The 16,212-nt window shown below is 39.7% G+C and overlaps 1 protein-coding gene across 1 annotated transcript in view; it reads right to left on the minus strand.

Annotated features, from left to right (window-relative positions):
- Positions 1 to 16,212, minus strand: part of lig1 (ligase I, DNA, ATP-dependent) — a 66,329-nt gene that overhangs the window by 38,955 nt on the left and 11,162 nt on the right. The window contains exons 6-17 of the mRNA XM_080907034.1: positions 14,242 to 14,625; positions 13,981 to 14,089; positions 10,574 to 10,660; positions 9,072 to 9,128; positions 7,968 to 8,026; positions 5,721 to 5,834; positions 5,400 to 5,566; positions 4,932 to 5,008; positions 3,836 to 3,927; positions 1,436 to 1,535; positions 1,126 to 1,211; positions 135 to 250 (exon numbers count right to left, since the gene is read on the minus strand). Of these exons, the coding sequence (XP_080763160.1) occupies positions 135 to 250; positions 1,126 to 1,211; positions 1,436 to 1,535; positions 3,836 to 3,927; positions 4,932 to 5,008; positions 5,400 to 5,566; positions 5,721 to 5,834; positions 7,968 to 8,026; positions 9,072 to 9,128; positions 10,574 to 10,660; positions 13,981 to 14,089; positions 14,242 to 14,625 (1,448 nt within the window). The remainder of the gene's footprint in view (positions 1 to 134; positions 251 to 1,125; positions 1,212 to 1,435; positions 1,536 to 3,835; positions 3,928 to 4,931; positions 5,009 to 5,399; positions 5,567 to 5,720; positions 5,835 to 7,967; positions 8,027 to 9,071; positions 9,129 to 10,573; positions 10,661 to 13,980; positions 14,090 to 14,241; positions 14,626 to 16,212) is intronic.

Raw genomic sequence — 16,212 nt, forward strand, 5'->3', positions numbered from 1 at the left:
CAGAACAGCAATACTTCATACTCAAAAGAACACAGCCAAAAGCTATATGCATGCAAAATTCAGCAGGCATATGTCTGGTGCCAAATACAAGAAAAACAAACAGTTGCACTCTGTCACTTTGCACAAACACAGACCTGTGCACGCTCCCCGTCGTATTTGTACTCGCAGGTGAACGCTGCCTCGTCAAACTTCTTCATCACTTCGCCAACACCCTTAGTTGGGTGAGCCAACATGGGTCTCAGTGGTACACCTGGAAGAAAAAGGGTGAATAGTGGGAGAACTGGAGTAAGTAAACGGCTAAAAAACAGCTTAAAAACAACCAGACGAAGACTATTCTTTCTGGTTCTTGTGTAGAGAAAGACTAACACTAGGAGGGCTAGTGCTAACAGAGCTTCTGGTTCCAAGAATCTCGTATCCTTTTGCAACAAAACATTTAAATAAAATAAACCAAGAAAATGTGAAACTGGCTTCAACAACACATTCCCACATGACACATCAGCATCACACCCACAACTGTTTCTGTGACAAAACCACAGTCGAAATTAGTTTGTTTGTACTCCCATTTGGCCTCAATATTAACGTTCTGACTCACATTCCCTTGGGCTGTGCTGCTAAGTTAAGCTTCAAAAGCAGCAGACATAGCATGATATAATGAAAATATACCAAACAAATTCCTTTAATTGCAGCTTACAGAGCAAGAAGCCCAATATGAAAGTACTGCAACATTTTGTCCAAATTGGCTGGTGTTATGCAAACACTCACCAGCTCCTTTAACTATCTCACATTTCAGAACAAAACAGGCCCCTGAAGAACAATTATTTACCTGCCAAAATAGCGGCTAGATTGCTCTAACTGACCAACAACGGCCAATTTAGTTTCCCAATTTAGTATCGTTCAGATGGTGGCTTGTATTAATTTCCTACGTTGGTGCCAAGTCTCCTTATCACAAATAGCCTGACAAGAGTATAATTGGGACCTAATCCTTAGTTTAGGGTATCTTCTATCTTTCTGTGATAAATGACTTAACTAAAATAACTGACTCACCTCCACTGAATTGATCAATAAACACACACCAATCACTGCTTTGGATCTTACAACCTTTCTGCCTCTTGACTGGTTGCTTACCTGGAGTGAGCTTGCAGTGATTGGGCAGCTGGTCTATGCCCTCTTTTAGCAAAACGGGGATCAGAACATCGTAATTGGGCATCTCGCTGTATGGGAGAGAGCAGGGCAGCGAGTTAGACATGAGACAGGGTGATTGGAAAGAATCCCCCACCTCACCTCCCAAAAAAAGAGAAGAAAAAAATCAATATGTTCAAAAAAGGAATGTGAGGGAGAATGAGGGACGGGACTTAAAGGGGGCGATGAGGCATTGTGGTGGTGCCGAGGAGAGAGTGCAAATTGAAACAAGGGTGTTTGTTGAGGCTTCAGTTACCAGTAAGTCTGTTTGAGAATGAGGCTCTTCTCTTCAATCCACGCCCGCCTGCTCTCAGCACTCATTCCCTTCCCTGCGTCGATCACAGTGGGAGGAAAACCTATAAGGAAAGAGGGGGGGGAAAAATGCATTTCAAACAGATCTTTGCAAGTGTTTGAACATTTGTATGACCTAACATTTGTTGGATGAGAGTTCAGAAGCACTTCAAAGGCCAGGAAATATACAAGACTTGCAGCAATTACTTGAGTATTGCTGCACTTCACTTTTATTCATTTATTTATTTATTTAGCTCAACAATGAACAGTGAAGACTGGATTTAATTCCAACTGTGAAGTCCAAATTAATTATATTGTTTCCCAGTATAACATTAATAATTATGATACATTTAAACTATGACTGAATAATAATTTATTAAGTTAAATTATTCATCACCATGAGCCTCTTCAGCCCAACAAATAATTTGCTCTGAGTTGACCTGCCTGATTAAGCAATGGCTAAATAAATAAATAAAAATGTTAAGAAAAACATTTCCAGACCAGGCCACAGATCAATGCAAATTTCCCCTATGAGCCTCTGGTCTAATTGACTCTTATTAAAGCACACCTCCAGTCGTGACTAAGCAACTCATTTTAATAAGTCTAGTGTTAGTAAGAGCGCTGAAAGTAGGTGGTAAAGCGAGGCTGTCAAAACTTTCATCGTAAAGAGATGAATTTAGCAACAGATCAGGTCAGAAAACGTGTTAAATATTTCAAATCCATGGATGATGTACACTGCTCTTTCAAGCTGAAGCTGATCTATGACTGCTCTAATTCATGTGAAGAATATTTTAACGCTGATTTAATGACTAGCCTAAAAATAAAGCACATGATTACTTGCTCTAACACTCCACCTCCTCCTCCATCGTTGTCACCTCCAAGTTAGGATTCAGATTCAACTTTTACAAAGAATAATTGGATCATACTACCAGAAATCTAATTATTTTAACCATTTCAAGTATGCAAAGTTCACCGTGTGAGAAAATATATGAATTTGAAATATACATTGATCTGAAGTTCGCATGAGACTCAAACAATCAGAACTAAGCCCTTTTGCAAATTCCCAAAACTACCGGGCTAAAAGTTGGAATTGTGTACATCAGTGGCTTTAAGAAGCTACCACAACAAAAATATCAAATGATTTGCAGATTCAACCCCCAGAATCCGCCTGCCGTGATCTTCTTCCCACTAAAATCACTCAAGTTCTGCTGCATAATGCTATTTAACGACTGGTTCCCAAATCTGCCGAAATGTTGGCTGGTTCTTGAAAGGGACGGGAGAAGAAATGGCTCAACAACAGCTTATCGTTGGTGGAAACATGTACTTGATCACAGTGTAAGACACATCTACCAATTTGATTGTGCTTTGATCCATCCATAATCTCCTCCTCCACCTCCCAATCTGTGTTTTGTTTTGTTTTTTCAGTGCAGAGAAGTTTATTATGAACTATGCCTAAAGCTTTCAAAATGCAAGTAAGGCACAGAGGGATGACATACTTCATATCTTATTTTTCCCCCCCCCCCTAGTTTAGTAGCAATGCAACAACTCCCGAATCATTTGCTGCACAAACTGAAAAGCCTGCAGCTTGATACTGAACAATCTGACAAGGACTGGCAATCGGGATTCTATTAGCCCCAACAGTGTGGCACAGTAAACTCGTTTGGTTTCGCAAATCAAGTAGAAATCATTTCAATATTTAGTCCTTTCACTGTTAACCTCCCTTCTCTCCTTTTCTTGAGTTTGGTGTAACGCAAAGAGTGATGATTTACATCAGAAGGTACTCGGCTATGTAACAAATTCGTTTATAAATTAAACCAACCAGTTAACCAAAGCTCTGTACACATCATAGGGCAAGAAACCTCTGAATATATGTGCAACAGAGCAAGAAAAAATAGGATTTGAAAAACTCATATGACAAATTAGTAAAATTAAATAAAATTAAAATTTAATGCCAAATATTAGCATAACCCAGAACGAAAGTGAAACATGGATGTCTTTAAATTTTTATTAAGTGTCAATAGAAGGAAGTAAGGGAAGGACAGAGGGAGGGAAGGCACTGAATTGTAAAATGTCAGAGTATGCAAGCGATTTCAAGCCACCACCACACTGACTGTAAAACAGCTGGATTCAGGTGAGATGCAGAGACGGAGTAAAAGAAGTTCTGATTTTGAAAAGTCTGTACAAGATTTGGCAGCCACTTAAACCAAAAGTTCACTAGGAAAGGATCTTTTCATGGTGAGTGCTCACAGGAGGAATGATTGAAACAGAAAAAAAGCTTTCTTTCTTCTTCTTTCATATACTTATGGAAACCTGGCTGTTTAAAAAAAAAGAAAAAAAAAAAAAAGAACTTTTCCTTTAAAATTACCTTGTCCAGGTGGGGTCAAGCAGACAGCTTGGCTCAGTGCAGAGAGCACACTTTGCTCAGCAAGACCAATCCTCAGCTTTCCAGCCAGAGACCTGTCCATCAGAACCAAAAGTTCAACAGCAGTCAGAAGACACATCTATTTGCACCAAGTCAAGTCAGTTATTTGTACCTAGCTACCTTGAACAACACCTGCAAGCAGAGATTGAAAATAAAACATAATAATAAAATATAAAGGATGCAGCCTTGACTTGAGTTTTTTCCCCTTTTTCTATTTTAACCAGACCTCAGGAGTTAGCAGTGAACCTGACTGAGAAAGCCAGGCGTAATGCAAACTTAATTATTTCAAATTATCAAAAAAAAAAAAAAAGGCAGTTACAATTTTGTCTATTCACCTGGATCAAGAAACGCGTTGGTCAACAAGCTCCACCTAGAAGAATCTTTCTGTAGGTGACCCAGTGGCAGGTTTCTCACCCGGTTGGCTTTTGGCAGCACACCACTAAGAGGTCACTTGATAGCCTACTCACCTTTGCCCTAACTGTGCTATCAAGTCCTCCCACCCCTACTCCTCTTTTTACTGTCTGCACATAAAGACATTGCAAGATGGAAGTTCCCAAGCCCCCATTTATTTTTCCTATGTGCATTATATTCAGTTATAACACTAAAGGATGTAATGTTAAAGGAAAATTCTTCTTTATGAATAATCAAGTTAAATAATCCAAGATTTCACTTAATAATAACACTAATGGACGTTGATTGTGATGTTTTTTTGCCATAATCATACAGTCACACTCTGCTTTACTGTAGATAGGATCTAGTGATTGAGAGAGAATTAGGGCAATATTGCTAAAAGCTCCTTTTTGCAACCATTAGACAGAATGCAGGTCTAAAAGATTTCTGCTTCTGCAGTATTTTTCAGACTCCAAGGCTACATTCATCTTTTATATACATGGCTAAACACTTCCAACGTATACACAGAGGGTTATGGAGTTATTATGCATTTCTGCGTCTATAAATGTGCAGACGCCCATGTATGCCTGTGGTCACACGTGCAGCCAAGGCTGTGTGTGCATGTGTGTGAGAGAGAGTCTTATTTTACCTGACTATGTAGCGGGCCTCTGAAAAGCGGCATGCCACAAAGAGGCCTTTGATGATGTCGATTTTCTTATTCATGGCCTGAGGCAGGCGGGAGGAAATTGAGATTCACAGAAGAAGAGCGAGAAGAGACAGAATGCAAAAAGACTGAGGTCACCAGCAAGTACAAACTCCATGTTCAATACAGAGGAAAAAAATAAAAATAAAAAATGACCCAGCAGCAACCAAGAAGGGAAAAGCAACTAATTGTACAAGAGAATCAAGGCAGGTAACAACTTATTCAAATGGTGGAAAATTAACCTTGCCCCTCTGAAGCAGACAAATAAACTATTAATTTCTTGTTCGATACGTCACATTAACATTTCCTTTCCTTTTTCCCGTCCATGACCTCAATACTGAGAGGCAAATAGAGCGAAAACAATATTTTCCCAAGACTGCTCTCCTCTAATGAAAATGTTATTCTGTGGCTCACCGAGTTCCCACTCATGCTGGCAATTTCCTTCAATTTCCTGAACACGCCCCCTGCTGTCAGACTGGCCGGCTGAAACATCATGCGCTGGTTGCTACGGGAGCTCTCGGCCACTAGGCCCAAATCTCCTTTCTCCTGTGCCTCTGCTTTGATTTTGTCCAATTGTCGCCCTGGAAACAAGAGTGAAACGGTAAATAGCAGCAGCCTCGCTGGCTGATGAGCTTCAGAGAAGGGTGGCATCAGCAGTTAGGCTGGGAATGCACAAGCAAGTGTTTGGGTGCAGCAGAGTGCTTCCACATGTTCGTGTGTGTGTGCGCTTATTACCAGTGGCTTGAGCAACAGCTTTCATCAGCACCGTCTCACCAACACCAAGCTCCATCCCTAGATAGGCAGGACCGAGTTGGTTCAGACACAGATACACGCAGCAGAGCAGGTCATCTAGGAAGGAGAACACATATGAAGGCTTTATTATACTCCAAACACAGCAGCGTACACACACACACACACACACCTCCAGACAAGTCTGCAAAGAAAAGCACATACACACAAATAAAAACAGATACCACCAAAAACGGCACAGTAAACCCACATACAGACACACAAACTCAGGCACATGGATAGACACACTCAAGCAGCGACTCAAATACACAACCACACTCTGAGACAACAGCAGGCGGCACAAGTGTGGGCACTCAAAACTCTTGACGCACAAATGAACATCCACAAAATCACATTCAAATACATACAGACAGGCAACACAAGACTAAGGGGTTTCCACCAGAAAAGTTGTTGACTGTGGCAGCTTTGGCTTCAACCAGCAATCTTTCCTTCCTCCCCAGAGTCCCCTGTTCTGGGTGCTGGCTGGATTTGTTATAAAAATGTAGCAGGTATCTTTTATTTTTTAAGGGTTGGCAAGTATGACAAATTCCCTGGATGGAGTTTCCACCAACTACTGGCATGACTAGACTGGATGTAGAATTTCTTGTGGTTCATTTATCGGGCATCAAACTTGGTAGAATTGCAGCTGAAAGTTTTTAGTAATATTAGCATCACTGATATGTGTAAGTGTTTTGCTTTTTTTTAAATTCTCTCATTTACAGTGTACATTATGTGGCAGAAAATCTGTCAATATTAAGAGTTTTTTAAGTCATTCTTGACAGAACAAGCCAAAGTTCTCTGAAATGTGTTTCGCCCACAAAGGCCAAAAGTCATGAATTTTTTAATATCTTTGTGGCTTTTACTGATTTAATTTGGCAAAAAAAGGATAAAATTTCCAGGTAGAAGTTTAAAACAACAGCTTAGGGCTTACGGGGTTAATATAGTGCACTCCACCAGTTGTAACCCTACTTTTCTGGGACAGACAACAGCAGAGCTACATACTGCAGATCTAGCTCTACACACACATAATGGATGAGAGAAAAGAGAGAGAGATGCTTTCAGGCTACACCACTGAATCACATTTAACAGGTTTTTTTCAGCATACAGGAATTTCTTGTTTACCAAATGGTCAAAAATAAAAGGAAAGTGCAGAGACTCACTGCTTTTACTTCATGTAATCATAAAGGCTCATTCATAGCCAAAAAAACCCTGGCATACAAGTATGACTAATTACGCCTACCATAACCACTAATGGCTCAGTCACACTAAAGTAAAAATATCTATGTATCTATCTATTCATATTTCTATATCTATCTATATTTCTCTCTCTCTATTTATCTATGAATCTCTCTTTTGCAGTTTAAATTTAACCAATTCCTAATAGTTGCAGTGACTAACTTCTAGCAAACCACTTTCAATTGCAATTGCTTGCCTGGTCAGAGGCCACCTGTTTCCAAACAACTGTAGTCCGACACAGACTGACGGCAATCGCTCACAGACAAACTGGTAAATGTTTGCAAATAACTGCGATCCCAATTTATAAATGCAGATAAATTGCCAATATATTCCAATGAATCTGAGCTTGTGCCAGTCAGCCCAACTCCTTCAGTAAGGAGCTTGACTCAACTGGTTGCCAACTAGTTGTACGCTGGTTATATCCCTACATTCTTAAAGCATCTCTATGTGGTGAGGAATTTCTGAATTTTTGTTTTAAATTTCTGAGGCTCTGGGTGGACTCTAAATATAAATTTCTTTGTACACAGACAGCAACAAATTTGTGATTTTCACCAACCTACGGCATTCAATTGCTAGTGTCATAAAAAGATTGCATGTAATCGCAAACTTTTCCCCATCTGAGCTCATTGAATTGTTTCTATTTGGACAAAAGCAGTCAGCATAACAGTAGGCTAATTAGCTACCTCAGCTCATTTAATGCCTGCAGCTTTTGTATTGCTGTATGACTGTATTGCTGAGGCCTGACACAAACACTATTATATACACAATGAAACACAGGCAGAACAACACACACAAACACCATCAGATTCCCACATTCTCATACACACATCGGCCAACGTCCTCCCACTTTTGTGTGCAAACTGGCGTCAACATCATCTCCTTGATAGAGCGGCTGGCAGCCAGCTGCCTGTATAGCTACATCAGCATGCATTATGGCAGAGATAAAATAGCATTTACCTGGGGAGAGCAGCAGCACAGAGCGAAACAGGTTTGACAGTGTCTCGATGTTTCTCAGCCTAGGAAATGACAACAGGATTGCTGTTAGACAGGGAAGACGAGTTAAACGAATTTTAAGGCCATCCCGTAAATACTGGTAGGTGGGAAATGAGATTAGTCTGCAGGTTTTAATCGGAAATAGGGGCTTGGGAGGCAGATGAAGAGTTCACTTATGAAACACTATACATCAGTTTCAGATAATATGTCATTCAATATCCTTCAAAGATAAAAATGTTTTCAACTAGCAAGATACAAAGGTTACAAACCATTATTTAAAATGTAGGATTTCTAAAAATAACATGAAATTTCTTGTTGGGGTTTTTTTTGTTTTAGCTGGTTTACACCAACCCAGGTTTACAAAACAAAAGATGGAAACTAAGGTGGGGAAACGTAGACTTATATTCTGTCAGGTATAGTTACAATACTGGCTTTCATATTAAACGCGACCACCCCTCTGAGCAGCCTGACGTCTAAAAACTGAGACTGTTTTTACCCCACTCTTGTATGACGGCCAATATGCTCACATCAGGCATGAGCACATAAGCTGCTAACCTGCTGTTCAAACCTTCTGTTTACAAGAATCCGCCAATTAAAAGAAACGAGGCTTAAATGAAGGGTGGCCTTTAAGAGAGGGGCTAAAATGCTCGTTTTAGACAGCGCAAACTGAGGAGCAGCACCGCAGCTCGTTATGAGGCAAATAAGGATTATTTTAACTACTTTAGTAAAACATAAGAATAAAAATATGCAGCTGGAAGTGAGCATAATAACTCCACATTACAATATATTTGAGCAATCCTAGAAGGTGACCCATTTTAAAATTTCTTCATGTTCCCAACACAACCAGTGAATTATTCAAATTTTTTCACTTTTCCTGACTGGCAAGCACTTAACTAATTTAGTTCCAGAAATTCCCAGCAGGAAACCTGAATGGTATTTTTATGAAAAAAAAGAGAAACTCTGCAATACGTGTGTGTGCTTTGAAAGACTTGCAATCATTTTCTTACTAATGATGTTCAACTCATTCTGGCATTTAAAAGAAAAATGTCCCCCATTGGGAGGTCTTACCTGCCAGAGTCCTCTTCAATCCTCTCAAAGGTGCGAGCCACTGCCAAGTAGGGCACTCTGGAGAGTGATGAACACGTAGTTAGCAGGCAAAGCATCAACACGGACAGATTTTCACACTCGCGGCGCTGAGCTGACTCGGCTATTCAGAGCGACTAGCAATTAATGCAACAGTAGAATAAGCTTTGATTCAAGGTTATCAAAAACCGCACAAAAATGACAGCAAGGGGGCGAAGGTGACAACGGCATGTGGAGAAAAGTGTGTCGTTACAATTAGTTTGACAGAGAAATATGGTGGGAAGTGCAATTTAAAATATATATATATATATAATTTTATCTTTATAATTTTTTGCATATATTCTGGATATAAAGCTACTATATCCTAATGTGTTTTTAATCCTTACTGCGAAGCTCTGACACTCAAACTGTTTATTCAATTTCAGAAAAGAACACAATTTAATTCAGAGGCTGATATTTAGCTTTAAGAAGCAGCAGACTTCACCTGCGCACGGCTTAAAGCAGGTTAAAACAATCTGTACAGGAGTCGATCCGAGAATAAGCCGAGCACATAAGCAGCATGCCTTACAGCGTGACCTTGATATAAAATTCCATGATTTCCCTGTGATTACCCATTACTAAGTCAGAGCACTTCCCTGGCCTGAAGGTTTTCATTCCTTCAGTTTTTTCCCCTTATAAATAACTCGCAGATCTTCACAAAAAAACAAACAGGCTGGTGTTCGCTTCAATTTGGCTCAGAGGGAAGAAGGGAGAAAAAAAACAACAACCCCACCAACAGTGTGATGACTCTAATCGCTGTTGAGTGAAAACGTTGCATCCCAAATCTTGCCTGTTTAGTGAGTAGATTAGCTTTGTCTTTTATTTGACAGCCAGAAGTGGAGAGTAAAAGCAAATAATCAGCAGAGAAAGAGACAGGTGGACATTCGACTATAGTTCCTGTCCACATTGCACTCCCAAGCTTTATTATTACCCTGCTTGGCATAATTCATGATAATCAATCTCAGGGCATCTTGTTTAAATAGGTCTAGGCACATAGGCAGGCTGTGATTTCTGTATTTACTTTAGGATTACACAAATTCTCCAGTAAAGGGAAAAAATAGGCAGCTGCCTAGTTAAAATAACGGCTGTTTTTCCCAATGATCCTTCACATAAAATTCTCATAATTTCTGCCTTATGCAAAGCTAGTTGATCATCCCACATGCTCCCCTCCTCCTTCTGTCTTTCTTCTTTATATTTTACTGTCTGATGTCCAAGCGACTGGATTTGGTGGGTGGATAGAGAGGCTATCCACCCTGTGAAGAAATTATATTATTTTGGAGACATCTGGAAACAGGGAAAAGCAGTATACAGAAGCAGTGATAAAATATGTCTGAGAGGTGCCAGTAACTGATGCACGCTGGAAACAGTTAAAGATGCATATGAATTTCAATCAAGACATTCAATCAGAGAATTTGGGTTCCTATTTTTGCAGCAGATAGGTGACTTACTTCTGGCCCTGTTTCCAACAAGCGTTGTCCACGGGATGATAGTTTGGTCTCGATGGATCATAGTTTGTTTGTCCTGAGGTTGCCTCACTGAGGAAATAACACAAATTTTAAAAGATAAAATGAAAGAGCACATTTGTGTCCAACTAAATGACGGCAACAGCTGTTGCAGTCACTGGTGCCAACTCAGATTCCTTTGTAGGCAGAGAGTCACGCACACAATTATCATAACAATGAAACACTTTAAAAATGTGAAGAATATTTTGGAAGATATTCTAGTAGGTTTTCTGGTTAGCTCACAAAGAAAGAAGCTGAACTATTGCAAAGTTTATCCGAACTGAACGTGCAAGTAGATATTTAAAAAACCCAGAAAAAGTTCTGCATATTAAATAGAAAAGTGTTTCCATTGTCAGCAGTTATTGCTTCCAAAAACCAAACTACTGGGATGGTTTACAAGTTTAAACCGTCTCTCTTTTACTGCAGTAACATACAAGATGTTGAGTTTCTTTTCCTCAAACAAAATATCATTGTCTGAATTCATTACACAGAGATAAACTAACGCTGTGAACTTTCTTTTGTGTGCAATACCTGTCATTCCCAGAGTGTCACACACAAGGTAGTGATAAAAAAATAAATAGTTAGGAAGATGAAAAATGCATTCCCTGCTTTCCACAGCCAAAAATAGTTTGGATCTTGAATAGTTAACATGCCCTCAAAATGACAAGCTGGCTTATTTACATGTGGTAAATGCATTGCTTTCTGTAAGGGAGACTGAATAATTGCAAAAGCAATCATAATAAAGAGAAACCGATTGGTTTCCAGCAGCAGGGAGTGCATGCCTGAGCTGAGAATACAACAATCATCATATACGGTGTTTGCTCATTGTAGGTGGTGCAGGAAAAGGAGAAATTAGCACAACTGTAAAAGTTGTAAATAATAGCAGTATGGAGCAGCCTAATGACTCTCACACCGAGCTGAAATGAAACAAAGGCAAATAAATTAAACTAACGCCTGCGTTGGTCCTGTTGTCATGTATTATTACACTATACAAGATAGCGGTTTGGTAAATATGTATTCTTGGGTATGTTTATTTGTCACATTTCATTTCACAAAAATAAGAAAACAATGTTCCAGTCTCGCCTGATGCTGTTTTACACATAAAGAAAGATTTCTGCTCTCTTAACTCCTGACAGTGCTTATTATTCAACACTGATACTGGATCAGAAATCAGAATGGGCAGATCCCAAAATCAAAGGCATCGGTATTGAGTCAGAAATGTAAAAGGCTGCTTTGAGTCCACCTTACTGACTGCTCACCAGCTTTATGGGCTTTGGTAAGGACGCATGGAGTATTGCTGGCTAATAAATCACATTCTTTGTAGGATAGAATAGAATAGCCCTTTATTGTCATTGTACATGTACAATGAAATTATGGGTGCTCCACACCAGGTATAAAATATAAATAGTAAGACAGCAGTAATAAATAAACAGGTGAAATATATATAGAATCACAAGGAATATATAGAAACAAGAGGAATAGACAGAAAATAAGAGAAAGGCAGTCACTGGAGAACAGTTATAGTTCTGGTAATGGAACATCAGGAAGAAATTACGTTAAATAATGCAGAGCACACACTGCATTAGGAACCCCATTTAAGCCCAGTCTCAATGATGAGTTTTGCTTCTCTTTTGCACTGTGTATCACTGTCTGTTTACATGAAGGAGGGGCACACACACACACACACACGTCGCAGCTGACTAACAGACTCTGGACTACAGTTTATTTGCGATGATGATGATAGTGTTCGTTATCCGTGTGTGCAACAAAATCTGCTCCCCTCTTCACCCCCAACACTTGTGTGCTCTACACTGAAGAGCTCTGCATAATTATAGTTGAGACCAAGTAGCTGCAACCAGCCAGGCCCTCCTCCTCTTCACAGCGAGCGAGTCTCTTTAAATCAGGAAGGAAGAGGAAAGAGGACAGCAGAACCTGATGACACAGCCCGTTTAATATTGACGAGGTGGTGCACTCCTAAGCATGTTTTTCAACTGTAGACTAAAAGGTACAACTGTGGTGTAATGAAACAACAGTGCTGGTATTAATATTCACTAGCAAATTTATATAAGTCAGCATTTCACAGACTGAAAATGGCTCAACACGACAGCAACTGTTTTAAATAATTGGGACTACTTAGATAAAACATTTATACGTATTTAAAGAAAAAGCTTGATAACGCCCACTCATCCACGCCTCCTGAGCCTTGAATAGAAATCTGTAGAATAGAAAGCGTACTCATTTATAAATATACACTGACAGATTTTAATCTATTTTGCTAATCCTATTACTCTTTTTATTTGTTTGTTATTTTTAGGACTAGAATAATCACCCAGTCAATCGCTGTTTTCCTTTTTTTTCCTCTCGCGTAATTTAGTATTTATTTATTTATTGTCATTGTCAAGAACAATGAAATTGCGTTTGGGGCTTCCATACAACCCAAAAAAAAGAAGAAAATAATAAATACCCCTTAAAACCCAAGTGTACATATTTAACCCAGTGTGACTCCAATGCAATAAGACAATCCTTAGCAATAATGTTCGTAGAAATTCAGACAAAGACCTGAGAAACATGACAAAATACAACAATGCAACCCATTCAATATTATTGTACTGTGAGATATGATATCAGATATGATAGTTATCTTAATCATCAGGAACATTCCTAAACAAAACAAGCACATCGCTGTAGTGATGAGTGCAAGAGATAACCTTGGTTTCATTCACTTTTTAAGGTATCAATGTCATATACTATTGGATTTTTCGCATTTACTGCAGATCCCTATTAGTTAACGCCAACAAAATGTAATGACAGCATCATTTCACCTGTTTTGGCTACAATTCTTGATAGAGACTACTCAAAAGCAGACAGTATTTCTCATCCACCCACCCAGCTGTGCCTTCACAGCCATCTTTTCTCTACATTTATTCTTTCAAAGCTCAAAGTAACCATGCATTTTACTATATCTTTACAAAACTGATAAAGGAAATGAATTCAGTATTTCTTTGCAGTGTGAGTGCCTAGTTTGAATCAATAAAATATAACCTCTCTGGCAGCTACCATCAATCAACATAATAAAATGATTAGGTAGTCACTGAAGAATATAATGGAAATAATTCTCAATAGCTGCTCTCCGTCTGCTCTTCTACACCTTGTCACTAAATTTTGATCCTTCTTCTTTTCCCCACATGCACGTACAGTTTACACTTTAGTAAGAAGGGGTCAGGGGTGAAGCTCAGCTGAACAGGCCAACATCTGGATAAGTTTAGTGTTCCAGCAAGATAACAAACAGGCAAGCAAGGTGGCAGGCTTATCAAGCCTGAGCTATCTGTAACCTCCTGTTGCGACTGTCTTACCCTTTCGTGTCTTTACTCTCCTCCTCTGACCTCTTCCTCTCTGGACTCGTCTTTTTTTCCCCCTCATTCTTCTCCGGCTTCTCCGTCTTCACTGCTGCTTTTCTGGGAGCTATTGAAGGAAATAAATAAAAGACAAGGTGAGGGTGATGCAGGGGTTGAAGTGGAGACTTATTTTACCTTGTTCTCCAAACTGATAAAAGCACAGTACATTCACATGCTGTTTTTTTATGCAAGCAAAGAACTATGCAAATTCCTTCTCACCAAAGAAACTGCTGATGGGGGCTTTCCTGGTCGGCTCCTTATCTTTCTGCTCTTTTGCTTCTTTCTGCCTTTTCACCGTTTGACTTTTCGGGCTCTCTTCTGTGCCTCGCGTGTCCTTTTCAACCACCTCCGTTTTGGCTACAGCAGGCCCTTTCTCATCATCATCATCTGTCTTCGGCTTTGCTTCATTTTTCTTTTCCGCCTCCTCAGCTTTCTCCTCCTTCTCATCAGGGCTCTTTTTCTCCACCTGCTCCTCTTTTTCTACAGTTTCTTCCTCTTTGCTCTTGTTCTCCACCTCCTCGTCCCCTGGGTTGTTAGCCTCGGTCGCTGCCTTTTCCCCCCTTTCTTCCTTTGTGTCCTCCTCCATGGGTTCATCTGCGTTACCTACACAGGGGCAAGACAGAAAGGGAGTGGAGTCATTGAAGAGAAAAATGCCAGCAGGTTTACTGAGGGCAACCCAGTTTTTTTGTGAGCCCATGTTTGAAGACGTAAGAGCCTCTTTCAGTAAATGCCGCAGGTTTTATTTCTGAGGTTTCATTTTCACCTGAAGAAGGCAGCTAAGAGAAATTACTATTGACAAACTTGTAGCACCGACTCCCAGCAGTCAGAGCTGGGGTCATGATACTGGCTGGGTAAGGAGGGCGGCATGAAACTTTAATTTTCTCATTCAAACGTTAAAGTAAGTGGTGGAATGGACCGCTAAACCCAGTAGTCACAGCTGGTACTTTACTAGACAACTTTAGAAAGAGAAGGAGAGCCATTTCCCTGTCTGTGGAAAAAAAAGAGTGGGGGGGGCACCAGGCTGAGCTGCTGTCAATTTGGTTTTGTTTTTTCCCCCAAACACACTAAAGTGGTTTTCAAACACACTTCAGCTTTAACCTTGTTTAGCTCTTTCTCAATTGTCCAATACGAGCCTTTAACCTGCCATTTCCCAGATTTAAACTGCATGTGATGTGTGACTGACCACATGTGGATTCACGCTGAGAAAGTACAAGATGCTCTACCTATGCAGCAACCTAACCTAGACCAAATAGAGTATTTGCAGTAGTGAGAACACATGTGGAATGAACCGCTCTGAGACTGTTTCTAACCTTTTAGCTCTGGTGATGTGATTGGTTCAGTTTGTTTGCTCGTGTGTTAGGAGGACTACTCAAAAAGGTAACGGACAGACTCACTTAAAAATCTTGTGAGAAGCTGGATTTAGCACATCTAAGGATTAATTAGATCTGAACTCAGGGCCATTTAGAAGGACTGCTTATAATTGTGAGACAGGGCAAAACTGGACATTGCATCGTGTTTGAATAGCCTTCATCTTCTCAAGAAAATATCACAGACTAATATCAATTTATGCACGTTTTGGAGTGAATTTTCAGCCCTGGTGGAGGCTGCTACACTCTTGGGCTGCTCCATTTTCTTCATAATTCTGCCTTTATTGAGCGTCTGTGTCAAAACTTAGACAAACCGATTAAACAAAGCCAAACAGGCTCCGTGGATGGTGAATTTCTCAGTTTGCATCTCACAGATGGTAAAAATGAACTTTGCTTTATCACAGTGCAGAGCTCCTACAGTTGCAGTAACAGACTGAAATCATTACCCTTTATCCTCAATCCTTTGAATCTCAGGCTGTTTTTGTTGCCTTTCTCTCCATTTGCACTTCACTATAACAGTAGATTAGGACTGTCAAACATAAGGCTCAGGGGCCAGAATCGGCCCACCGAATAAGGAAAGGTAAAGGAGGGCATAATTTTTTTATTTTTAATTATATTTTCAAAAGTTTTTCAACTTTTATTTTTTTATTGATAAAGACTTCCCTCATGGTCATTCGTAATACATCTCTGTAATACAGTAAAGTAATAAATTAACAATTAAATGGCAACAAGTTCCTTTTTTTCATCATCTAAAAAAAAAACATACATTTCTATAGTAAAGTCACTACGCAGTTGAACAAAAAGGACATTTTCTGTAAATTAA

The sequence above is a fragment of the Rhamphochromis sp. 'chilingali' genome, assembly GCF_963969265.1.
Source record: "Rhamphochromis sp. 'chilingali' genome assembly, chromosome: 16".
Lineage (NCBI taxonomy): Eukaryota > Metazoa > Chordata > Actinopteri > Cichliformes > Cichlidae > Rhamphochromis > Rhamphochromis sp. 'chilingali'.